The sequence below is a fragment of the Scyliorhinus canicula genome, chromosome 1 (assembly GCF_902713615.1).
Source record: "Scyliorhinus canicula chromosome 1, sScyCan1.1, whole genome shotgun sequence".
Classification (NCBI taxonomy): Eukaryota; Metazoa; Chordata; class Chondrichthyes; order Carcharhiniformes; family Scyliorhinidae; genus Scyliorhinus; species Scyliorhinus canicula.
In genome coordinates this window covers 17342679-17368547 of record NC_052146.1, presented here as the reverse complement: position 1 = coordinate 17368547, position 25869 = coordinate 17342679, and the positions used below count along the sequence as shown (strand labels likewise).

Here is a 25869-nt window from a genome sequence, read left to right as displayed (position 1 = left end):
CACGAACGGTGAGAGCAGGTGTGTTTGCGTTCGTGAAAACGGCCGTAAAGGCCTGGGAACTCGGCCCATCGGATAGGGGAGAATCGCTGTTCGCCGTAAAAAAAACGGCAAGCAGCGATTCGTGTCGTGGGGGGGGAGAATAGCGGGAGGTCGGGAAAAATGTCGGGAAGGCTCTCCCGCTATTCTCCGACCCGTCGTGGGGGGCGGAGAATTGCGCCCCATGTTTGCTCTGCCTGGTTGCATCAAGATTTTCCTGCTATAATCTCCTGAATAATCGATTCCGGCATTTTCCTTCTGACAGGCCTGTAGCCCCCTGCTCTCTGCCTCCCTCCTTCCTTGAATTGTGAGTTACATTCACAATTGTTCGATTCGATGAGACTTTTCCAGAATTTAAGGATTTTTCAAACATTAAAACCGATGCACCTATTATCTCAGCAGCCATTTCTTTAAAGACACTCCTTGACAGCTTCTACCCACCAATTTATAATTGAGGCTTATCTCTAAATTCACACCGTTTTTATGCTTAATAATCTTTTGTGCACAATATTTTGGAAGTGAGGCTTTACCATGTTGTTGTGTTCTTCACACTCCACTTGGTATACCATTTCCTCAGAAGAGGCCAAAGTGGTTGTTCAGTCAGTACCTTCGCCTTCTGAATCCACATTGACCATTGTTTATTATTGATGCACGATCAGTTGTACAAAGACTATGGTTGGATACAACTGTGGCTTTATTGCAGTCAGATGTGTGGCCTCCCACAGCAGCTGGCGGAATGGCTGCTGAATAGAGGACACACATTTATACTCCGCCTACTGGGCGGAGCCAGCAGGTAGGGGCTACCGGTGAACCTGTAGTACAGGTCCTACCTTACATCATCTAATACAGGTGTAACAGTGGTTTACCCCAATTATTATTAATATTATCAAATAGTTAGTCCCTCAGTGTATACCTGATAATTAATTCTATTAGTACACTTGGTAAGCCTAATTAGTCAATCTGTTATCTCCCTCTTTGAAAATGGACAACAAATTAGCCTATTTCCAATCTATTGGTACCTCACGTTTTCACTTGACTCCCTCATAATGACTGACAATGCATCTCACATGATGTGTGCATCGCTGGCTAGGCCAGTACTTACGGCCCATCACTAATGACCCTTGAGAAGGTCATGGCCGGGATTCTCTGATCCTGCGCCAGGTCGGAGAATCGCCGGGGGGGGAGTGGGGGTGGGGGGGGGCGCGGGAATTGCGCCACGCCGCTCCGACGCCGGGCCGCCGATTCTCCGGCGACCGGTGAATGGGCGGCAATCGGGTCCGTTGAAAGCGGCCCCTGTGGCGATCTCTGCACTCAAAGGGCCGAGTCCCATGGGCGTGGGTTATGTATGGTCTTACCCGGCGGAACCTCGGAGTTCTGGCTGCGGGGACAGTCCTGGTGGGGGAGCGGGGGATCCGACTCCGGTGGGGGCCTCCACGGTGTCCAGGCCCGCGATCGGAGCCGACCAATCGGCGGGCAGGCTAATTCCAGGGGGGGGGCAATGTTCCTCCGCGCCGGGCCCCTGTAGGGTTCCGCCATATTGCCCGGGGGCCGGCGCGGAGACGGCAACCCATGCGCATACACAGACCCGCGCCGGCCATGGCGTGCATGTGCGAACCCGCGCCGGCCATGTTGCGCCGGCTTTCGAGCGCACAGCACTCTGGCGCCATGCTAGCCCCCTGGGAAGGGGTGGATGCCCAGGCCTGGTGGCCCGTTGACGCCGGCTTTGCTAGCGCCTGTTTTGACGCTGGCGTCAACACATAGCAGAGATTTCGGAGAATCCCAGCCCATGTGTGCCATTCCTTGAACTCCTGCATTCCATATAGTGCAGGTAATTCACAATGAATCATAGAATCTTAGAATCATAGAATCTCTACAGGCCAGAATGAGGCCATTTGGTCCATCGAGTCTGCACCGGCCCCCTGAAAGAGCACCCTATCTAGGCCCACTGCCCCACCCTATTCCCATAGCCCAGTAACCCTACCTAACCTTTTGGACACTAAGAGACAATTGAGCATGGCTAATCCACCTAACCTGCACATCTGGTGGACATTCGCAGATCGTTCTCCTCTTCCTGCAAGGCTGTGCAGTTCTCCTAGGGCACCATGGACACTAATCTCCACTGTGACCTCCTCCCAGGCTGCCATGGTCAAACGGGACGGCATCCTGTTGCTATCCCTGGGTAACAACTCCCGCCTTTCCTGGACGGCCTGGAGGAGAGACTGCAGGCAATCCGCTGATCCGTGGGACCACACGTTGTCTTCCCCAGTGACATTCTGGTGCCACGCAGGTGCCAGAGCTCCTGGATTGCAATCAATGAATAGTTATTTGCGTACCCTTTAAATATGGCTGCCAGACCTTTGACCCCATGAGGTTCATAGAATCATAGAACTAACAGCGCAGAAAGAGGCATTTCAGCCCATCAAGTCAGCACTACCCCTTGGAAAAAGCACCCTACTTAAGACCACACCCTATCCCCTTAACCCAGTAACCCCACACAATCTTTTTTGGACACTAAGGGCAATTTAACATGGCCAATCACCTAACCTGCACACCTTTGGACTGTGGGAGGAAACCGGAGCACCCAGAGGAAACCCACGCAGGCACGGGGAGAACGTGCAGACTCCGCACAGACAGTGACCCAAGCCGGGGATCGAACCTGGGACCCTGGAGCTGTGAAACAACAGTGCTAACCACTGTGCTACTGCGCCGCCCATAGATAGGTATGGAAGCTCTCAGTCTGCCCCACTGTGAGGTTTGGCAAGATCCTCGAGAATGCAGAGACAGTGAGCTGAACAGTGCACGACTGCACATGGTCAATAATCCTGCAGCCCCGCCCCCCCATCCTCTCCCGCCCATCCAGTGGGAAACACTTTCGCTTCCCACCCTACCACCGCTAGACTCCAGAATTGAAGACTCTGGCCCATGTGTTTCAGTCCTTCCGATATATTCAATTGCACACATTATTGTTTCATTGCAGAGATTTGTAAGAAATCTGAAAGGAAGGGGCAGCACTGTGGTGCAGTGGCTAGCACTGCTGCCTACGGCGCTGAGGACCCGGGTTCGAGTCCCGGCCCCGGATAACTGTCCGTGCGAAGTTTGCACATTCTCTCCCGTGTCTGCGTGGACCTCGCCCCACAACCCAAAGATGTGGAGGGTAGGCGAATTTGCCATGCTAAAACGCCCCTTAATTGGAAAAAACAAAATCTGAAAGGACGTTTGAAGACACGAGCATTGACAGCCCTGGATAGGTTCGACTTAGTCATTTCCATATTTCTTGCCCGAAGCCAGAGCTATGGATTTCCAGACAAATTGGATTAGAGAGTTATCATTTCTGCTGTCCAATATCAATTGATTCTCACCGACAGTGAATGTGGGCTGTGATCATTTCTTTCAGTTACCATTCTGTCATATTCAGTACAGCACATTCTTTTCAAAATATAATCCCTGTTCCTTTTTCAATGTGTGAAAACCCAATTATTCTATAAAATGTAAAATTTCCACGTCACATTCTCCGGGAGGAAACATTTCCCTTTTTTGCTATTTTCACTTCGGGAGACGTCATGATAATTAACTCAATGTTGTTGCCACTGTTTTTAGGCTCAAGTGGCGCACAATCACTGACACAGACCAATTGGGCTGAATGATTCATTTCTGTGCTGTACATTTTACATACTTTTGTGTGCCAGAAATACACCAACTAAACCCAGTGAGAATCATGCATTCTGGAAAACAATGGAGGGTGAGATCAAAGTGGAGGTGGGAAGCAAAGTATCCTGGGGTTTGGTAAATAATCCACAAATTACTAAATACTCATTTTACCAGTTTACGATGTAACCTGTACCGGAGGTCTTGTAAACTGGCAGCAGATTGGCGTCAGGACGGGTGCGCCTGGTGCCAAAGGGTATTCTCAATGGCAGGAACGGCAGTCGTGCATCCTCCCGTTGACAGGAGCCAAGCGGCCAATTATACTAATTCATTGACCAATTAATGGCCTAATCCTGCGCCCGTGATTTTACCAGCTTTGGAATTGGCCCCCACAGCTTGGAAAGACCATCAGGTTAACAGTGTCGGACTCCCAAAGTGAGGGGGGGGCGCCTTATTTAATGCTACTCTGTGTTTCAAGGAGGGGCATGCCCAGTGACAACTGTGGAGCCCATGAGACTGATGCCACCGCTGGAGGGTGTACCCCCTCTGATGACCGGTCCCTGCCTGCCTGCCTGGCCCCCAATACAGTCCAAATGGATATTTAGCTGCCCTTCGAGGCTGGCTCAATGTGGAGTCTCCCTCTTCTACTTCCTGCAGCACCAGAGGCGGTCAGCTATATTGGTGGCATTGCTTAGCTGCTGCCTCTGTGGCTGGCGAACAACTTGCGAGGCGTGCGGCTGTTCCCATTGGGAAAATGGTCCAGATGTAGGGCGGAATTCTCCCATCGGGAGACAAACAGCCGATGCCGGAGTGAAACCCGGAATTGGCTACCAACAGTTATAAGCCACCCAGTGTCCCGCCATTTGGCTATGCGAGGTTAGCACACACTTCGTGGCACTGGCTCAACCTAGGATTTAGCAAGACCTTGGCCGAGGTCTTTGTGTTGATTATTTAGATCTTTTACTACATGCAGTTATAGATTAGCTTTCATAAGTGGATTGATTAGCTTCAAGTTATGCCCTGTCTCACCACAGCGGAGGTGGAACTTAATTGGCTGGACATTTCATAACAGTCTGGAATTAAACGTGAAATATGATTCCAACCTTTTGGGTGTTGTTTTAATTTTATGGCACAGGCTAACTTTTACAACAGTAAGTTACCGAACCACATGCCACAAATTCAAATTACTCGGTTTTGCTCGGATCTTGACAATGAATCTTTGAAACGTCTGGATTACTGAATGCACGAGGCTGCTTGGGGCATCTGACAAGGATGAGCACAAATCCATTCCATTTTCAATCACATTATCTGGTTTCAGTCTGTCACTGCTTTCAATGGAGAACATTTGATACAACTTGAATCCCAATGCAGCCCCAATGTGGGTCGATTCTAACTCTGTGTAAGTGGATGGGTTTGGATGAGTTAAAATCTCGCCCATGAATATTTTCTTTTTCCAGAAACTAGCTGCAAACTTATTTTGGCCTAACTTAGAATTGATATTTTACCCCATGGAATGATAAAGGGTTTTATCACGAAACTATTTGGATTTCAATTATGACAACCAAAATGGCTCATCCTGACCAGCGGTGGAAATGGCAGGGTAGAAATTGGACTTTACTGCATCCATTTTGTGGTAGTCCATTTAAGAGAGCCTTGCAGGGTAGCCAAATTTGGATGGAATGGGCAGCATGGTGGCACAGTGGTTAGCCCGCTGCCTCACAGCGCCAGGGATCCGGGTTCAATTCTGGCCTCAGGTGACTGACTGTGTGGAGTCTGCACGTTCTCCCCGTGTCTGCGTGAATTTCTTCCCGGTGCTCCAGTTTCCTCCCATAGTCCAAAGATGTTCAGGTTAGGTGGATTGACCATGCGAAAATTGTCCCTGTCCAGGGACGTGCAGGTTATTTTGGGTTACAAGGATAGTTTGGGGGTCGGTGCAGACGCTGAATGGGCTGAATGGCCTCCATCTGCACGATAGGGATTATGTGGATTCTATGAAGAAGGAACACTTCGCCATGGCAGGTTTGCGGGCGCTTGGGGTTGTGCTGGCTGGAGCCCGGGAGCAGAGAAGGGTGGGAGGGTGATGGTGGTGGGGGGGGGGGGGGGGGGGGGGGGGGCAGGGTTTCTTGTGAAACCGAGGTGGGGTGGGGGACATCCACTGTGCAACCTTGAACTCAGACCACCAACTGGCCACAGCCAGCGCCTGTGCAGACACAAAGGCTGTAGTGAGTGCATAAATCCACGTCAAAATGGACTGGATTTGGTTTATTGTCACGTGTACCAAGGTACATTGAAAAGTATTGCTCGGCGTACAGTTCAGACAGATCATTCCGTACATGAAAAAAAAATAGGGCAAACATAAATACACAATGTACATACATAGACACAGACATCGAGTGAAACATACAGGAGTGCAGTACTACTCAGTAGAGAAGATGTGTGAAGAGATCAGATGAGTTCACAAGAGAGTCACTCAGGAGTCTGGTATCAGCGGGGATGAAGCTGTTTTTGAATCTGTTGGTGCGTGTCCTCAGCCTTTTGTATCTCCTGCCCAATGGAAGAAGTTGGAAGAGTGAATAACCTGGGTGGGAGGGGTATTTGATTATGCTTTCCCAAGGAAGAGGGAGGTGTAGTCAGAGTCAGGAAATCAAGGATCCAGTTACAGTGGGAGAAGTCAAGTCCGAGATTTTGGAGCTTTGATATGGGCTTGTCTGGGATTATGGTGTTGAAGGCAGAGCTCTAGTCAATGAATAGGACTCTGACATAGGAGTCCTTGTTATTGAGATGCTCCAGGGATGAGTATAGGGCCCGGGTGATGGCGTCTGCTGTGGACTGGTTGTGGCGGTATGCAAATTGCAGTGGATCACGGCATTCTAGGAGTATGGAGTTGATGTATCTCATGACCAACCTCTCAAAGCACTTCACAATGATCGATGTCAAGGCCACCGGATGGTAGTCATTGAGGCATGTTGGCTGGTTCTTCTTTCGCACCGGTATGATGGTGGTCTTCTTGAAGCAGATGGGAACCTCGGAATGGAGTAGGGAGAGGTTGTTGATGCCCGCGAGCACGTCCGGCAGTTTGGGCCATGCAGGATCTGAGTGCACAACCAGGGACCCCATCAGGACTTGCTTTCCGAGGGTTCACTTTCAAGAAGGCTGATCTGACTTCGGAAACTATGATGGTAGGCATCGGTGTATCTGAGGCTGTTGGGGCAGTTGACAACGGTTTGATGATATCCTGCTCGAAACGAGAATAATATGCATTGAGTTCATCGGGAAGGGTTGCACTGCTTCCAGAGTTTCTACTCGGCTTTGCTTTGTTGCCCATTATGTTGTTTAAGCCTTGGCACAACCGACGAGAGTCCGTGACGTTAGTATTTGACTCTAGCTTAGTCTGGTATTGTCAAGGAAGGCTTGCAGACCCAGGATGGAGGAAAAATACTGAATTATGGAACGGTCCCAGAAAATCTGGGACAGATGGTCACCCTGGACTCATTCCTTAGGCCCAAGAATCTAAGAATGATACTCAATCCAATACTGGGTCAGGTCAATTTTCAGGCATCCAGGTTGGACATCTAAATTAGGTACCAAGGCCCCATTTCATGTGCTAATTAAGATCCTAAGGAACCACTCTGAGGACAATGTCTTTCTCAGGGTTCCAGACAGTGAAAGCAGCTAAGTGGATGATCATCCAAAGAAGGCATTATTCTTTCTGTCTCCCATGGAATAGGTGCTGCTCCTCCCAGTTCCACTGCGTTGCCATGGGTCACTGCCGGCTGAGAGGCAGGAGACTGAACATTGGTCTTTGTAAAATGGGCTAGCTGTCTGCAGAGGCATGGCAAGAGCGACAGCATGGCCTTGAAGGCCCAATCTCAGTCTGTCCTTGTTGGCATAGACCTTTGTGTGTGGAACTATTTTGGACCTGTAAATGGACCCGTGTCTCAAGGACCCCAATGCAGCCCTCGGCTGTGAAGCTGTCTCCTAACCTCAGTGCTCAAACAGTGGTTTGAGTGGGTCTTTGAGATGTGCCCACACAAAGGATATGAAAGTTTAATCTCGAAAGGACACTGAATGAAATGAGCTGCTTCACAGGGAATGGGAGTACAATAGTTGATGGCAATCTTTGCACTGATTGAAATTGATCGAACAGATGAGCAAAGATCAAGAACAAAAGACAATTCTGAAAATGTGGAAGGTTTTTTCCAGCAATCCAGCTAAGTTTTAAAAGTTAAGAAACGGAATCTATTCATTCCATTTCCTTTTTTTTCTGAGAGTACCCAATTCTTTTTTCCAATTAAGGGGCAATTTAGCGTGGCACATCTTTGGGTTGTGGGGGTGGTACCCACGCAGACACGAGGAGACCGTGCAAACTCCACACGGACAATGACCCAGGGCTGGGATTGAACCGGGACCTCGGGTGGCACGGTGGCACAGTGGTTAGCACTGCTGCCTCACAGCGTCAGGGCCCCGGATTCAATTCCGGCCTGGGTGACTGTTTGAGTGGAGTTTGCACAATCTCCCCGTGTGTGCGTGGGTTTCCTCTGGGTGCTGCAGTTTCCTCCCACAGTCCAAAGATATGCAGGTTAGGTGGATTGGCCATACTAAATTGCTCCTTAGTGTCCAAAAGATTAGGTGGGATCATTGGGTTACGGGGATAGGGTGGATGCATGTGCTCTTTTGAGGACTCGATGGGCCGAATGGCCTCCTTCTGCACTGTAAATTGTATGTATGTACCTTTGCTCCGTGAGGCAGCAGTGCGAACCACTGCGCCACTGTGCCAACCTAATTCCAACCTTTTTCTCATGTTCTTTTTGCCTGAATAATTCCTCTGGGCACGGCCAGGTCTGGTCTTGAATGAGATTGGGAAACAACATCCTTTCAGCTACAAGGAACAAATTGTCAAATCTACCTAAAGTTTCCTTTTCAGTGATACACAATAGAAATGGATTGTCTCTCTGCAAGACTGACTCCATCTACACCACCCGCTGCCTTGGGAAAACGGGCAGAATAATCAACGACCCCTCCCATCTGGGTTATTCTCACTTCCACCCTCTTCCATCGGGCAAGAGACACAAAAGTCTGAGAACACGCACTAACAGATTCAAAAACAGCTCCTTACCCGCTATTACCAGACTCCTGAGTGACCCTCTTATGGACTGAACTGATCTCTCTCTGCACCTTCTCTACTGTAGCGGATAGTCAGGGACTTTTTCCCAGGGTAGAGGGGTCAATTACTAGGAGGCATAGGTTTAAGGTGCGAGGGGCAAGATTTAGAGGAGATGTGCGAGGGAGTTTTTTACACAGAGGATGCCTGGAACTTGCTGCCGGAGGGGGTGGTGGAAGCAGGGACAATAGGGACGTTTAAGGGGCATCTTGACAAATACATGAATAGGATGGGAACAGAGGGATATGGACACCGGAAGTGTAGTAGATTTTAGTTTAGACGGGCAGCGTGGTCGGCGCAGGCTTGGAGGGCCGAAGGGCCTGTTCCTGTGCTGTACTTTTCTTTGTTCTTTGTAGCACTACACTCTATATGCTTCACTCAATATCTGTGGCTATGTATTTACATGTATTTACCGTATGCCCAATGTTTTTCAAGTATGGAATGATCTCCTTGGTCTGTACGCAGAGCAATACTTTTCACTGAACCTCCGTACATGTGACAATAAATCTAAATCTAATCTAATCCAAATCTGATTCCATATTTAGCAAGCAAATGATTGGTGACTGACCAGTTAGAGACTACCTGGGGTGGTGGACAACAATCTATAATGTAGTAAAATGCCCCACGTTGCCTCGCAGGAGTGTTACAAAACAACATTTGATGTTGGGCCTCGCATTAGGGCAGAGGACCAAGGGTCTGGTCAAAGAAGGTAGATTTTTAGGTGTCTTAAAGGAGGAAAGAGGAGGCCGGGAGGCTCAAGGGAGGAACTCCAGAGCTTCAATGAAATGAAATGAAAATCACTTATTGTCATAAGTAGGCTTCAAATGAAGTTACTGTGAAAAGCCCCTAGTCGCCACATTCCAGCGCCTGTTCGGGGAGGCTGGTACGGGAATTGAACCATGTTGCTGGTCTGCCTTGGTCTGCTTTAAAAGCCAGCGATTTAGCCCAGTGTGCTAAACCAGCCCCTTCAAGCCTTGGCAGCGGATAGCATGGTCATCAATGGTAGAGCAATTAAGATCAGAGGAGTGTGAGAAACCAGAATTAAAGAAGTATATGTTTCTCTGTAGGTTGTAGGGCTGGAGGAGGTTTCATGTATGGGGAGGGGGAGGGTGAGGCCGTGGCGGAATTTGAAAATAATTTTAAAATAATAATTTTTAACTTAATAATCTTTATTGTCACAAGTAGGCTTACATCAATGCTGCAATGAAGTTACTGTGAAAATCCCCCAGTCGCCACATTCCAGCGCCTGCTCGGGTACACGGGGAGAATTCAGAATGTCCAAATTACCTACCTTGTGGGAGGAAACCGGAGCACCCGGGGGAAACGCACGCAGACACAGGGAGAACGTGCAGACTCCACACAGTGACTCAAGCCAGGAATCGAACATGGAACCATTGCGCTGTGAAGCAACAGTGCTCCCCACTGTGCTACCGTTGCTCAACCAGGAACCAATGTTTATGTTGCTGTGTTGTCTAATTTTCCCTGCTTTTATTAAACCTATGACAGTATTCTTATAAGTGAGCTGCCATTCCGAATCTCACGGTTGATGTTTGTTCACTGTCTGTAGGCCAACATGATCTATCCTTTCTTCAGGTTTGACTAATGTTATTCAGATTTGTGGGCAGCACGGTAGCACAAGTGGATAGCACTGTGGTTTCACAGCGCTAGGGTCCCAGGTTCGATTCCCCGCCGGGTCACTGTCTGTGCGGAGTCTGCACGTTCTCCCCGTGTCTGTGTGGGTTTCCTCCGGTTTCCTCCCACAGTCCAAAGACATGCAGGTTAGGTGGATTGGCCATGATAAATTGCCCTTAGTAACCAAAAAGGGTAGGAGGGGGTTATTGGGTTACGGGAATAGGGTGGAAGTGAGGGCTTAAGTGGGTCAATGCAGACTCGATTGGCCAAATGGCCTCCTTCTGCACTGTATGTTCTATTAGTAAGGACCAAGGGCTGTGTGTGATGAAAGGTTTCACTGTGAATCTGTCTATTTGCAGTGTACATGCTGAGCTGCGATTTTCCCCGGAGACCAGACTATGGAGATGTGTCCGTGTTGGATCTGCATGCTGACGGCACTGCACTCTTCCGTTGCAACTCTGGTTACCAACTGCAGGGACTGCAAATGCTGACCTGCATGAATGCCTCCAAGCCGCATTGGAACGCCAGGGAGCCAAGCTGTCTCGGTAAGAGCTACCTTGAGAAGAAACTGAAATGAACACAGAAAATGCTGCATAAACCCAGCAGATCGCGGAGCAGCTGTCGAGAGAGAATCAAAGTTAACCTTTCGCGTCTAAATGACTAGCTGGACGGGTCAGTTAGACTCAAAACGTTAACTCTGATTCTCTCGGGCGGCGCAGTGTTTAGCCCTGTTGCCTCATGGTGCCGATCCCAGGTTCGATCCTGGGTCACTGTCCGTGTGGAGTTTGCACATTCTCCCCGAGTCTGCGTGGGTCTCACCCCCACAACTCAAAGATGTGCAGGGTAGGTGGATTGGCCACTCTAAATTGCCCCTTAATGGAAAAGAAAAATGAATTGGGCACTCTTAAAAATTAAAAACAAAACCTCTGATTCTTTCTCCACAGATGCTGCCGGACGTGCTGAGTTTATGCAGGATTTTCTGTTTTTATTTCGGATTTGCAGCATCTGCAGTATTTCACTTTTATTTGAGGTGAAACTCATTTCTTTTGCACATTTTCCCGACTGATTTCAGCACTCTTTCTCTCATGTCGATTCCTGCCACTCCGTTTTACCTTCACAGACATGCAACGGTGTAAAGACCTCTCCTTCCTCTTTCAAATTTTCCCTTTCTGTGTTTCCCATAATCAAAACTCTCGTAGCTTCCAATCATGAATCTCACCAGCCAGTTTCTTATTCACCTTCCCTCTCCTGAATGACCATAAAAACTGGGGCTGTTCCTCTTAGAAGAAAGAGAAGGACTGCCACTGGCAGAAAGGGCAGTAAACAGAGGGCACAGATTTTGGTAACTGGCAAAACAAACAGCAAGGGAAATTTACAAAGTAAGTTGCCATGATCTGTCACCGGAGCACCCGGAGGAAACCCACGCAGATACTGGGAGGAAGTGCAAACTCCACACAGTCACCATAGATGGGAATTGAACCCAGGTCCCTGGCACTGTGAGGGAGCAGAGCTAACCACTGCGCCACCGTGCTGCCCTGACGTATATAACTATATACTATATAGTATATAGATATATATATACTGTAGAGATATATACTATGTGCTATATAGTATAAAGAAATGTGTATCGTTATGAGTTGTTGAGAAACATTTAGGCTAGGATTGTCCAGCCCTGTTGTAGTGGGATGCACCATCGGAGATCCGGCAACCCAGCCAAAAGGCACTTTCGGCACAACCCAACGATCCCAGCGGCAGGCAGGACTGAAAAATCCCACTCTCAACATTATACCACACGAGCCTCCAGATCTCTTAGCGAGACGATGAACAAACCCTTACAACATGATGGCGGCTAATGCACGAACCCAGAAATGAAGAAGCATACCGATTGTTTAACAAGCACAGATGAAGGGACACTGCAGCAGAGTCCAAAGTCAATACTGTATGGCCTGATGGTCACGCCTGAAGGAGTGAAAAAAATTATATGGCAGCCAGAGCTTAAATCACTTTCCTATTGAGTTTTCAAACTTAAAAAAATAAGTCGGTGGTCTGGAAGGTTTGCTGGAAGATTTTCTACAGAATCGATTATTTTAAAGAATCAGACCTGTGATCAGTACAGGAACCTGCCAAAGCCCAATTGTACATGGAAGAAGCAGTGAAAGGATAATTATGGTGGCACCACCTTGGTGTAGAAGAAAGAAAATCCAAAGCTGTGTTCCTTTGTTATAGGAATTGGCAATGGATGCAAAGTAAAACCACCAGACCGATTTAAGTTCATGCAAGGACCAACCCAAACATAAAATTGGGCGTCGTGGAGACAAAAGGTTTGTTCAAAATCTGAACAAATGAATTTCTGAGGTGTCAGAAAGGTTCAAAGAGCTGTTGAAAGAAACAAAAAGGTTGAAGGTTGAGAAGAATGCAATATGAGCAAATCTGAATTGTGCGCAGACTCAGTATGCATTTCCAGAAAAGCGCACAAGGAGGAAATATCAATTCTGAATTCAATTGTTGGCAAATCGAAGAGGGGGGCGGTTGACCACAACCAGAAATACAGCCTGGCACCTCAGCTGGCAAGAAAGGTACTCAAAGAAGTTGCTGTCATGAAAGACCCTTTGAAGAATCAATACATGCACCTGGAAAAACATGAGGCGTTAAAAAAAGATGTTGAATATTACCTGAGAAAAAGTTACATTGGAACTATCAGTAGTAACAAAGCAATGCACTTAAGTGCAGAGTGAAATAGCAAGATCTGAACAGGGGAATATACAGTTGAAAAAAAAGCTGATTGTTCTTCAAGATCAAATGTCAAAGGTGTACATAACCCTTCAACAGCATGAAGAAATGAAGGCAGCCTTGAATGTAAGAATGGGGGAACAGCAGAAAAAAGTTGAGAAGACTCCGTTAAATTATAAGAAAACTTAAGAGGGAGCAATTGAGCTTGACTAAGAAATGGAAAATCTGGCGAAGGACCTTCAGACACTACAAGGATCCCTCAGGTCAAAGATTGTTCCTCTGGAAAATTACAAAGAGAAAAGAGAAGTCAAATGAAATTAATGGCTTTCCAAAAGAACAGACAAACCAGTTAGCAGAGAGCCTCAGTAACGTTCTATATGCCAAAGGACAGGAAAGAGACAGCAGAGCTGAAGATCAAGGAATTGGAAGGAAAAGCACTGGATGCCTCCAACTTACAGAGAACCATCGAGTCATCAAAACATCAATGGCTGAAATTAAAATTATGAATCGAGAATGGCGACACCAAGTAGAAGCTCCCACAATGAGTGGGAAGAGTCTCGAAACAATTATTAGTAGTACAATTACAGAATTTGAGCTTAAAGGATAGCACAGAGAAATTACGCTCTGCTGAGAGGAAACTGTTCAGTGCCGTGAACCAACGTTCATAGACAAAAGATGAGTAGGCCAATGAAAAAGGAGAACTGATGAAAGCACTGGAGTGTCACCCAAAGGAAAAAGGCTTGAAATTCCGAAATGATGACCCTTCGGAAGCAAACTTAATAAAGATAGATCTTTAATTAGAATTTGATGAACGTCAAGTATCAGGGGTCTCTTAAGTATTGTGAAAAATGCCCGGAACAGGAATAAGAATTGCTGCTGAATCAGAACATTTGGTTGAATGCAGAATTTGCAGCCAAAACTGACTAAAATTCTTGAACTTCAATCCAATCTGAACAACATGAAAGATGTGATGCGCAGCATGGAGGATAAAATGCATCCTTTAAAAACAGATAATTCTAAAACAAAGACAACTGAACTCACCAGAGTAGGGGCTAAACGGGATTAAAAAGATTAATAAACACTTATTTGGGTGAAATTGTGAAACAAGTGAAAATGGAGGTTTCATTTTTGAAACATCAACTTCCAGCGAGATCATAGCCGACCCCACAAAAATAGAAAACTCATGACCACTGTGTGAATGAGCAGAGCAAGCGTTCCCTCTGGAAGGGAGTGGACAAACCCATGCATTCCAAACAAAGCAGGCAGGTTGTCAATACCGAAAGAAAAAATGCTGGAAAATCTCAGCAAGTCTGGCAGCATCTGTAGGGAGAGAAAAGAGCTAACGTTTCGAGTCCAGATTTGTCAAAGAAGACTCGAAACATTAGCTCTTTTCTCTCCCTACAGATGCTGCCAGACGTGCTGAGATTTTCCAGCATTTTCTCTTTCATTTCAGATTCCAGCATCCGCAGTAATTTGCTTTTTTATAGATTGACAATAGGGATGGGGCAGCACAGTGATACGATGGTTAGCACTGCCGCCTCACAGCGCCAGGGTTCCAGGTTCGATTCCGCGCTGGGTCACTGTCTGTGCGGAGTCTGCGTGGGTTTCCTCCGGGTGCTCCGGTTTCCTCCCACAGTCCAAAGATGTGCAGGTTAGGTGAATTGAACATGCTAAATTGCCCCTTAGTGTCCTAAAGATGTACAGGTTAGGTGGGGTTATGGGGATAGTGTGGTGGAGTGTGTATATGTAGGGTGCTCTTTCAGAGGGGAGGTGCAGACTGGATGGGCTGAATGGTCTCCCTCTGCACTGTAGGAATTCTAGGATTCTATGGTTCTAAAGAGAAATCCAACTCCAAGGAGCGCAATAAGTGAATCAGAGGAAGATAGCCAGGCGCCTGAAACGCAGGATGCTTTAATTTCAACTCCGAATCAAGAACAGCTTCCCAAAGCAACTGAACCTACCACTCCTCCTCCCTGAGTGACTAGAACAAGATCTGGAAGAGCAATCAAGCTGCTAGTCCATCCAAATCTGTAAAGTCAGTGACCTGAGGGGCCAGAAGAGCAAGCATGGAAATATTGCATTGTAAATATGTTTGGGTAAAGACTTGGGGAGGGGGGTAGTATAAGGGTGTTCTGCATGGCAAGGGTTAATGGAGGCCTGGCAAACAGTACCGCCCACATTAGGTTGTATAGAGAATCACACAATAGTGGATGGAGTACAGCAGTGGAGTCTAACAGAAGCCAACATGGAGATGGAAATTAGAGTGTCATGAGTTAATAAACACTTAAATCTTAAACCATTAGGTCTCAGATTTCTTACTGAGACATTGAACAAACCCTTACAACAACTCCCACCACTGAAAATTAACATCAGTTTATTTGGTAGCTGCAAATGGCAAATAGCTTAAAAGTACATGATGAACTATCTCTACGGATTTACAATAGAATAACACAATAAATGTGTTTGGCAAGACACTGCAGAGTATAGGTTGAAAATTAACATTTATTCAGTTATTTTCGCTTAAAATGTGTTTGCATAAGTTCACCATGTTATGAAGAAGTCTAGCTTGGTGCTTACCACTTCTGCACCACATGGATGGTCACTTTAATGACAAACGTTTCCCCTCTGATTGAATAGATAGGACATTGCATATGGTAATATTTAAGACCAAATATGTCCCACATTCCGTTCCATGCCTCCGCCAAGTCATTTGTGCGCACGCCAACTGAGGGTCAGAAGATGGCTTCCACAAAGCGTGGGGGCCATTCACCAACCTGTTCCAAGACCAGTTCAAAGCCAACAATTGATCGGGAGGAGAGGGGGTGGGTGGGGGAACGAACAGGAGCCACCAGGTCCACAGGGAGCAGACAGAAATGGGAGGGGGTAGGGGAGTGAGAGGGGGAGAGAGACCAGAGGAAACAAGGGGAGGTGGGGGGAGGGCAGTAAGCAACCAGCCCAGGGACCAGAGGGCCCAACACAAGGCCACACAAAAGGGAACCCTCAAAAGCAGGCCGACAACAGGATGGGAAGAGGAGAGAAGAAGGGAGAGAGAGGCCAAGGGATGGGGGGGGGAGAAGGAGGGCACTGCCCACAGATAAACAACACAGTACCACCCACGGTGAAGTAAAGAACCAAAGAAAAGACCCAGAAACAGCAAAAGAAGGGAAATAACGGGGGAGGGATGAGGAGGGGGTGTGATACCGAAAAAGAACAACGTGTAAACTCTAACCGCTTCATTTATCTTTAACGAACGGACAGTGTAAAAATGTAAAACTTTAATTCAAATATATTTTTTTTAATAGTTAGCTATGCTCAACCAAGGTACAACTATGAGAGTGGCACTGACTTCAGTGTCACCTGGTTATGTAAGGTATAATAAATCTGTTGAACGCGTTCCAGTGTTAGCAAGTATTGGGTGGGGGGTGCTAAATTAATTTAAATTTTGAGCCCAATGTAAATGGGCTACATTTAATCAGCTGCCTGTTCTTTTACCAGAACATTTTGACTTCGTTTTGCGTTCAAAGCGCTCAAAAACGATCAGTGATCATTTGACATTGAATGTTCTCATAGATTTATCATAGAATTTACAGTGCAGAAAGAGGCCATTCAGCCCATCGAGTCTGCACCGGCTCTTGGAAAGAGCACCCTACTCAAGGTCAACACCTCCACCCTATCCCCATAACCCAGTAACCCCACCCAACACTAAGGGCAATTTTGGACACTATGGGCAATTTAGCACGGCGAATCCACCTAACCTGCACATCTTTGGATTGTGGGAGGAAACCGGAGCACCCGGAGGAAACCCACGCACACACGGGGAGGATGTGCAGACTCCGCACAGACAGTGACCCAAGCCTGAATCGAACCTGGGACCCTGGAGCTGTGAAGCAATTGTGCTATCCACAATGCTATCGTGCTGCTACATATTTGCAACGAGTTTGATCTCTCCTCACCTTTCCAATGACTTCAATGGGTTGGCTCTTGCCCGTTTTACATCGTCGCACAGTATTACCCCCTGTGCATGTAGTGTTGCGTGAGAACAGGCCCAGGCTTGAGTGATTCACACCATGGTTACGCAGCTAACCAACATTCAGACTTGATAAATTCCTGCTTGTTTGCTCCCTCCATCAGTGAAACACAGCCCTCATAGACCCCGAGGAAGGGGAGGGAAAAACTGGGGGCAAAAATGTACAATTGTATTTTTGTGTAGCATGTCTTCTCATCTGATGTACACACTGTCTTTCTCTCTCTCTCTCTTTAGCACTCTGCGGTGGCTCTACATCTAACGCTACCATTGGTAGAATACTGGCACCCAACTACCCTGCAAATTACAGCAACAACTTAAACTGCACTTGGACCATTGCAGGCACTAAAGGCCAGAAGTTCCATATGCACTTTGAAAAGGTTTCCCTTGCTGGAAAGGGAGATAGGTAAATAAAGATGTATCCTGGAGCAGTTTTCTTCATCTTACTCTAATCTTCTGGTACTATGATGCATGTTTGTCTTTGCATGGGTGTTGATGGTTCACATCTACTGCTCGTCTGTTGTGAGTCTTCAGATGAAAATACCACCTGATTGGAGCAAGGCATTGTCAATTTTGGTGGGGGCATCATTCGCTGGTGCTGGGGCTATGGTCCTTCCAGCAACGGCGCTCTTCTGTGGCAATCTGAAGACCTGGGGTGAATTCTCGGCCTCCCGAACAGGGTGTTTCTCTGCGGTGTGCCGTCGCTGGCAGCGGAATTCTCTGTTCCTGCCACTGGCCAATGGGAATTCCTATTGTAGCCACCTCGAGCTGCTGGGAAAGGCTGCCGGCGGAATGGAGAATCCCGGCGGAGGAGAATTCACCCCATAGTTCTTCAATTATCCATGCTCCAGCGTGGAGGCAGGCTTCAGCCTGGTACAGTTGTTGAAGTTAATCCAACATGAAATGATACGTCACTTGCATGAATCCATATATCTTAGTTTTGCTCGCCCAGTGGATGTACTGGCACCGTGAGGCTGGCAGCTGAATTAATATCATGTAAGGCTCATCAGGACTGTAGATTTTTGTTATCTCCCCAGAGCAGAGAAGAGGCAGCACTGCAGTTTTGTAAATAATCTTTCAGGCCAGCAGTTAAACATTTCAGGGATTTCATGGACCTGCAAGAGCAGGAAATATGAACTTGCAGAATGGCAATTTCCTCAACGGTGCGTTGGGATTCCGAGACTTGGGACGCGACGTGGCGGTTAAATCTCCCGAGAGGCCTCTCGCGGGATTTGCGATGCTCGGGACGTCTTGATCTCGATCTTGTCCTCACGGGACGATTTCTAGATTTGCATATTGAAGTGAGAAGTTAGCCTCTGGGATGCCAATGTCAAGGGTGCCAGTGTGAGGGGGTGCCAGTGTCGGGGGGCGCCAGTGCTCCTACTTGGAGACAGCGTCCCGGCAACAGATTGAGAGGGCCGGTGCTCCAGGATTTCTCCAGGCCTGCCTGGTCACATCTGCAGGGCACCCTGCGAAGATACTCCCCCTCTGCAGAGCCGCCCTGACAGCTGGAGCTGTATCTTACTTCAAAGAACAAAGGAAATTGCAGCACAGGAACAGGCCCTTCGGCCCTCCAAGCCTGCACCAACCACGCTATCCGTCTGAACTAACAAACCCTACCCTTCCGGGGACCACCCCTTACTAAGAAGAACAAAGATTTTTTTTAAATTACAGCACAGGAACAGGCCCTTCGGCCCTCCAAGCCTGTGCCGATCCAGATCCCCTATCTAAAACTGTTGCCTATTTTCTAAGCATCTGTATCCCTCTGCTCCCTGCCCATTCATGTATTTGTCGAGACACATCTCAAATGATGCTATCGTGCCCGCCTCTACCACCTCCGCCGGCAATGGGTTCCAGGCACCGACCACCCTCTGCATAAAGAACTTTCCACGCACATCTCCCTTAAACCTTTCCCCTCTCACCTTGAACTCGTGACCCCTAGTAATTGAGTCCCCCACTCTGGGGAAAAAGCATCTTGCTATCCACCCTGTCTATACCTCTCATGATTTTGTAGACCTCAATGAGGTCCTCCTTCAACCTCCCTCTTTCTAATGAAAATAATCCTAATCTACTCAACCTGTCTTCATAGCTAGCGCCCTCCATACCAGGCAAATCCTGGTGAACCTCCCCTGCACCTTCTCCAAAGCATCCACATCCTTCTGGTAATGTGGCGACCAGAACTGTACGCAGTATTCCAAATGTGGTCGAACCAAAGTCTTATACAACTGTAATATGAACTGCCAACTCTTGTACTCAATACTCCTTCCGATGAAGGAAAGCATGCTGTATGCCTTCTTGACCACTCTATCGACCTGTGCAGCACCTTCAGGGTACAATGGACCTGAACACCCAGATCTCCCTTTACATCAATTTTCCCCAGGGCTTTTCAATTTACCGTATAGTTCGCTCTTGAATTGGATCTTCCAAAATGCATCACCTCGCATTTGCCCGGATTGAACTCCATCTGCCATTTCTCCGCCCAACTCTCCAATCTATCTATCTATATTCTGCTGTCCCTTCTCACATTCCTTCTCACCCCCCCCCCCCCCCTCCCCCCCCCCCCCCCCCCCCCCCCAACCCTCTCTACCTCTATGCTCTCCCTAACCTACCCCCTCTCCCCTTTCACCCCCACACACTTTGCACTCCACCGCTCTGGCTGGAGGGCAATTAGAACTCGGCAACAAAATGATTTGATCTCCAAATACCCTTCCCTGAAGTATATTTATAGATCTATTAGGACCCTCCAACCACACCACATTTACACCCATGCCTATCAATGAAATTCAATTAGCTTCAATTGGCCATGTAAAAAAAAGTACAATGACAGAATATTACAGATCCACTGGTCAGAATAATATTGTTCACGTTGGCCCATCTGTGAAACTTGATCAAGTGTACGCATTTCCCCAAGATTTCTTTTCATCAGGAAATAATTAAAGGTCTGCAAACTCCAAAACAATTCCCATTGATGCCATGAAATTTTACCTTCCCACATAATGTTATTTTATTCACCGAATACAGACATCTTGAAAATCAGGCTTGTAAAAGCAGTTTGAGCTATTTAAATGGATGGATTTGTTTATTGTCACGTGTACCGAAGTACAGTGAAAAGTATTTTGCAAAGTAAATTGACTCAGCTAAGATTGTATTTTGAGTCCTGCTCACATTTCCTCAACAGAGTTCTGAATACTTCAACACAAAAACACAAGCACATTTAAAAGACCATTCCTTTAGAGTGTGACCCAATTAATAAAGATCATGAGCGGGATTGTCCGAAATGGAGGCAGGGTGTCCGCGCCGTCCTAAACGCCGTCGCATTTCATGATGGCGCGAAACAGGCGCGGGCACTACCGATTCTGGCCCCCACAGAGGGCCAGCACAGCGCTGGAGCGGTTCATGCCGCTCCAGCCTCCCTTCCCAGTGCCAACTGGGTGCCACGCCAACCTGCGCATGCGCGGAGAGCTTCCTCAACGTGCCATCCCCGATGCAACATGGCGTGGGGGTTCAGGGGACAGCCGCGTAACAAAATAGGGCCGGGGCTGGAGAGGCCGGCCTGCCGATCGGTGGGCCCCGATCACAGGCCAGACCCCATCGGAGGCCCCCCACCCCCGCGGTGAAGGAGCCCCTCCCCCAACAGGCTGCCCCCCGACCCTGCGCGCAGAGTTCCCGCCAGCTGCGAGCAGGTATGGACGGCGCCAGCAGGACTCTGCCGTTTCCGCGTGGCCGCTCGGCCCATCAAGGCCGGAGTATCGGCGGCCCGGCTGTGGACAGTGGTCCGTGACCGGCTCCGCACCAAACGGTGGCGATTCTCCGCTCGGGGCTCGGAGAATCACGTGCTGGCGTCATGGCGGCGTGGCATGGTTGCGCCGATTCTCCGGCCCGGCGCGGGGCTCGGAGAATCCCGCCCCATCTTCCCCCTCACACGGTGCCTTGGATCTCTCTATGCCTATGCACTTTGGAGCCCAATAGCTGAGAATGTCTGTGTCAGGTTGTGTGGAGCACAAGGGGAAAGAGAAGAAGCTATAAATAAAAGAATCACCTGTCATTGCTTCCTAACGGTGACAAGTGGCCACACTAAGCAAATCTCTGCTAATGCAAGTGACTGACGATTTAGGCTCTGGGATTTTTTTTTAATGGAAGCTATCATCCCTCACAAGTTACTCTAAAACTTTCCAAGTGGCTTTGGCAGAGGATTGGGAGATGGCTGCCAGAGTGGCATTCAAATTTATTCAACAGACTCAATTGTTAAAATGAAACGCAGTGGTCATGAAATGTAGTTGCACCAGACTCACATATGTTTGAATTGCTGAGAGAACCATGGAAGCCCAACAGCGTAGAAGGAGGTCACTCGGCCCATCGAGTCTGTACCAATCCTCTGAGAGAACACTCTACCTAGGCCCACTCCCTCCATGACCCCACCTAACCTGCACATCTCTGGACACAAAGGGGCAATTTAGCATGGCCAATCCACCTAACCTGCACATCTTTGGATTGTGGGAGGAAACCGGAGCACCCGGGGGAAACCTACACAGACACAGGGAGAAAGTGCAATCTCCACACAGTCATTCAAGGCTAGAATTGAACCCAGGTCCCTGGCGCTGTGAGGCAGCAATGCTAACCACTGTGTCACCATGCTGCCCACGAAGCCTCAGGAAGCAGGTTCCATGCTGGAAGGCCTCCTATTTGCCCTTCAGCCTTGAGAACCTGCCTAACATCTTCAATTGCACACTCTGTGGTCCCAAATTGTCCAAACAAGAGACAATTGACGACAGGCGACCTCACGACCTAATGTTGGGTCACGACCCACATTTGACCTTGACATTGGGTCCTGACCCAAAATACAAAATCTTGCCCTCTAGCCAAGGGCAGGATTTGTAGTCAGCCCCACTATTCCCCCCCCCCCCACCCCCATTCCCCCATTCTTTGTGGCAGCAGAAGTGGCCCCGCCCTTGGACAGCAGAGGGATTTTACAGTTCCGCCGCTGTCAACGGGTACTCCCATTGTTCGCACCCTCCGTCACTGGGGTCCCATAATGGGGGTTTGCCATGGGCGGGACCGGGCAATTCCACCGGTGGGAACAGCTGGAAAATTTCAGCCAATGTATTTTCCCGCTTTGAATGATTCTGAGTATGTCAGCAGCAAGCTGCTGTTGACGATTGTGAAGCCATGCATATCACAAGCAGGATATCAGTAAAGGGACCATGGTTTTTTTGTAATGAGGGAGGTTGTTGCTTCACTGAGCTCTTGTGCTTCACTTTATAAAAATGTAATTGTAACCAAGTTAAATATCGGTTAAACCTCTGCGGGAGAGAAAGCTTAAAGCTTTTGAGCATGAATTGATTGTCAGAAATACAAATGACCAATCACAGACCTGGGCCGGAATTGTCCAACCCCCCGGGAGGTTGGAGAGTCACCCGGGGCCGGTGTCAATCCCGCCCCCGCCGTGTCCCGAATTCTCCGCCCCCCGAGATTCGGCGGGGACGGGAATCGCGCTGCGCCGGTCGGCGTGCCCCCCTGCGGCGATTCTCTGGCCCGCGATGGGCCGAAGTCCCGCCGCGGACAGGCCTTTCCTGCCGGCGTCGTTTAAACCACCTCTGGTACCGGCGGGATTGGCGGCACGGGTGGGCTCCGGGGTCCTTGGTGGGGGGGGGGGGGATCTGACCCCGGGGGGGTGCCCCCACGGTGGCCTGGCCCACGATCGGGGCCCAACGATCGGCAGGCGGGCCTGTGCCGTGGGGGCACTCTTTTACTTACGCCCCCACCATTACCTTCACCATGGCGGGGGCGGAAGAGACCCCTTCCCCTGCGCATGCGCCGGTATGACGTCAGCAGCCGCTGACTTCCGGCGCATGCGCGGACTTCCGCCAGCCGGCGAAGGCCCTTCGACCCCAGCTGTTGGGGCGCCAAGGACCGTTCGAGCCGGCCGGCGGAGCGGCAACCACTCCAGCACGGGCCTAGCCCCTCAATGTGAGGGCTTGGCCCCTAAAGGTGCGGAGAATTCCGTACCTTTGGGGAGGCCCGACGCCGGAGTGGTTGACGCCACTCCAATACGCTGGGACCCCCCCGCACCGCCGGGTAGGGGACTTCAGCCCATCGCGGGCTGGAGAATCGCCGTGGGGGGCCCGCCGACTGGCGCGGCGCGATTCCCGCCCCCACCGAATCTTGGGGGGCGGAGAATTTGGAACACGGCGGGTCGGAGAATTCCGCCCCTGGAGAATGCAATTTCCCTTCTCAACAACAACAACCTGCATTTATATGGAGCCATTGACTGAATAAAATATCCCAAGTCATTTAACAGAAAAATTATCAAACAAAATTTGACGCTGAGCATCATAAAGGAGAGGGAGGTGGTTAGGTGGAGAGGTTTGGGGTGGTCACTTGGATTTATATACTCTGTGCTTTATTGTACTCTGACTGGCAAGATTACATCAGAATTTTGACCTTGTCTGTCGTGGAAATTATAATAAAGACCAATTCTTCGAGGTTCGATTTAAGGAAATTTATTTACACAAATATATTTGCGGAGAGAGAGTGTTCTGGCTGCATAGCCAGTCCACCGCACTCTGAGATTTGATTGAAGAAAGCATATCTTTATAGTCTGAAATAACTATTGAAGTAAACAGCCATGTTTATATTAAATAGACTTTGGAATGTATGTAAGATGAAATACATAGTACGCATGTTCTTGCCCTTGGCTAAAAACAACTCGAGTAAGCATTTTGTTATCTTTCGGAAGACAATGTGTTATCATAATAAGGCCGAGACCAAAATATTAAGTAGTATTTTGTTTATGTTACCTGACCTACTTATTTTTGTTCAAAAGCAGTGTTGAAATATAGTCAAGCATTTCCCAGCATGCTACAAAGTTGGCAACTCATTAATTTCCCTTCCACAATTCCCACCTTGTTGATCTTTTGATCAACACCTTTTAGTACAATATCGAGTTCTCCGTAGAGAAAGGTGGTTTATAATGTAAGGGGAACGGACGTATGACAGTTCCCTGTGTGTTATGAGCCTGGTAGCAAGGAGGCTAGGGCAGTTCCCATGTTCGTACAATGAAAATATCTTGCACAATATTAAAACAGCAACCATATGACAATCAAGATTACAACGGCGATTATAATCCAGAACACAATCCTCTGGCCCAACAATCCTAACCACCCAAAGCCAAAGTCTCATCCCTCATTTTCATATTATCTTATTACCTCTCTACGAATGTGATCCACCAGATTATAGAACATAGAACGTAGAACATTATCAATTTTCTCTGAGTTATCTGGGGTGTATGTGCAACAGTCACTTCCAATCAGGGCACAAGTACCTCCCTTTTCAGCTAACAAGAAATCAAGAGCCATTCTATTTTGCAGGGCAACTGTTATTATTGCAACCTTCTCAGTTTCTTTCTGGTTAACAGCTTCTGCAGTATCATCAGCTACCTGCTCAAGCAGTATGGGACAATTGGGCGCGGCCGTTTTGGCACGGCCGTTTGGACGCAGCCGTTTGGGCGCCATGGGATAATTGGGCGCAGCCAATTTGGCGCGGCCGTTTGGGCGCAGACGACAGAAATTTTTTTCGTTTTGTGGCTAGTAAATTGTTGCAAGTAAATTGTTGCAAGATTCAGTATCATTCGAAGGAAGGACTTAAAAGCAAGCTTAAAACTGTAAATTAAAAGATGAGCTTTAAAAAGTTTTTAAACTAACTTTATTGTAAATTAAAAACCGTAAAGAGCATAAACCGTAGGAGTAACTCCTCCGTGTTTTTTACCATAATTACATAAATCTGAGAAAAGAGGCTGGGAGCAATACTGAATGTGCCATCTGCAAACCACATATCAGATGTCAATAAGTGCTGTAGCCAGCTCTGTCTTCCGAAGGTTAATATCCGGTCGTGACCTGGTCCGCTATCACAAAGTAAAAAATTTTCTTCCACTCCTGGTTGAGGGACATATATCCTGTAGCATTCTGGCACAATCAATTGTTGTAAATCACTTGGATTGGTGGGGGCGTTCAATACATAATTACGCTTTCTGCTTATCATTCTCCTCAAAGCAGATATATTAGGAATGGCTGGTAGACTAGCTTGGGATATGTCTGTCAAACATTCATTAACAACTACAGTCGGTGCCTCAAGGGTTTCCTGTCCTCTCTTTTTTATTTTAGTTTTCACGAGTGCAACCTCTACTTGTGCAGCAGAAGCATCATGCGAATGGCTGTTCAGCTGCCTCATCACGTTTGCACCTTTAGTATGGAGCTGTGCTTTGCACCGGTTTTTTTGCTCACAACGCCAAAATTTCACTTCGCTGTCACCTTTGCTTGTTTTGTCAAAGACGTAAAGGAATCCGTTATGAACAAATTTTTCTTTACCACGTTTCATAGAACATAGAACAGTACAGCATAGAACAGGCCCTTCGGCCCTCAATGTTGTGCCGAGCAATGATCACCCTACTCAAACCCACGTATATACCCTATACCCGTAACCCAACAACCCCCCCTTTAACCTTACTTTTTAGGACACTACGGGCAATTTAGCATGGCCAATCCACCTAACCCGCACATCTTTGGACTGTGGGAGGAAACCGGAGCACCCAGAGGAAACCCACGCACACACAGGGAGGACGTGCAGACTCCACACAGACAGTGAC

At 48.1% G+C, this 25869-nt stretch overlaps 1 protein-coding gene across 1 annotated transcript in view; it reads left to right on the top strand.

The window, feature by feature from the left end:
• The window catches only part of LOC119974779 (seizure 6-like protein), a 398298-nt gene that overhangs the window by 249169 nt on the left and 123260 nt on the right, over window positions 1-25869 (top strand). Inside the window, exons 5-6 of the mRNA XM_038814062.1 lie at window positions 10834-11019; window positions 17466-17634. Of these exons, the coding sequence (XP_038669990.1) occupies window positions 10834-11019; window positions 17466-17634 (355 nt within the window). The remainder of the gene's footprint in view (window positions 1-10833; window positions 11020-17465; window positions 17635-25869) is intronic.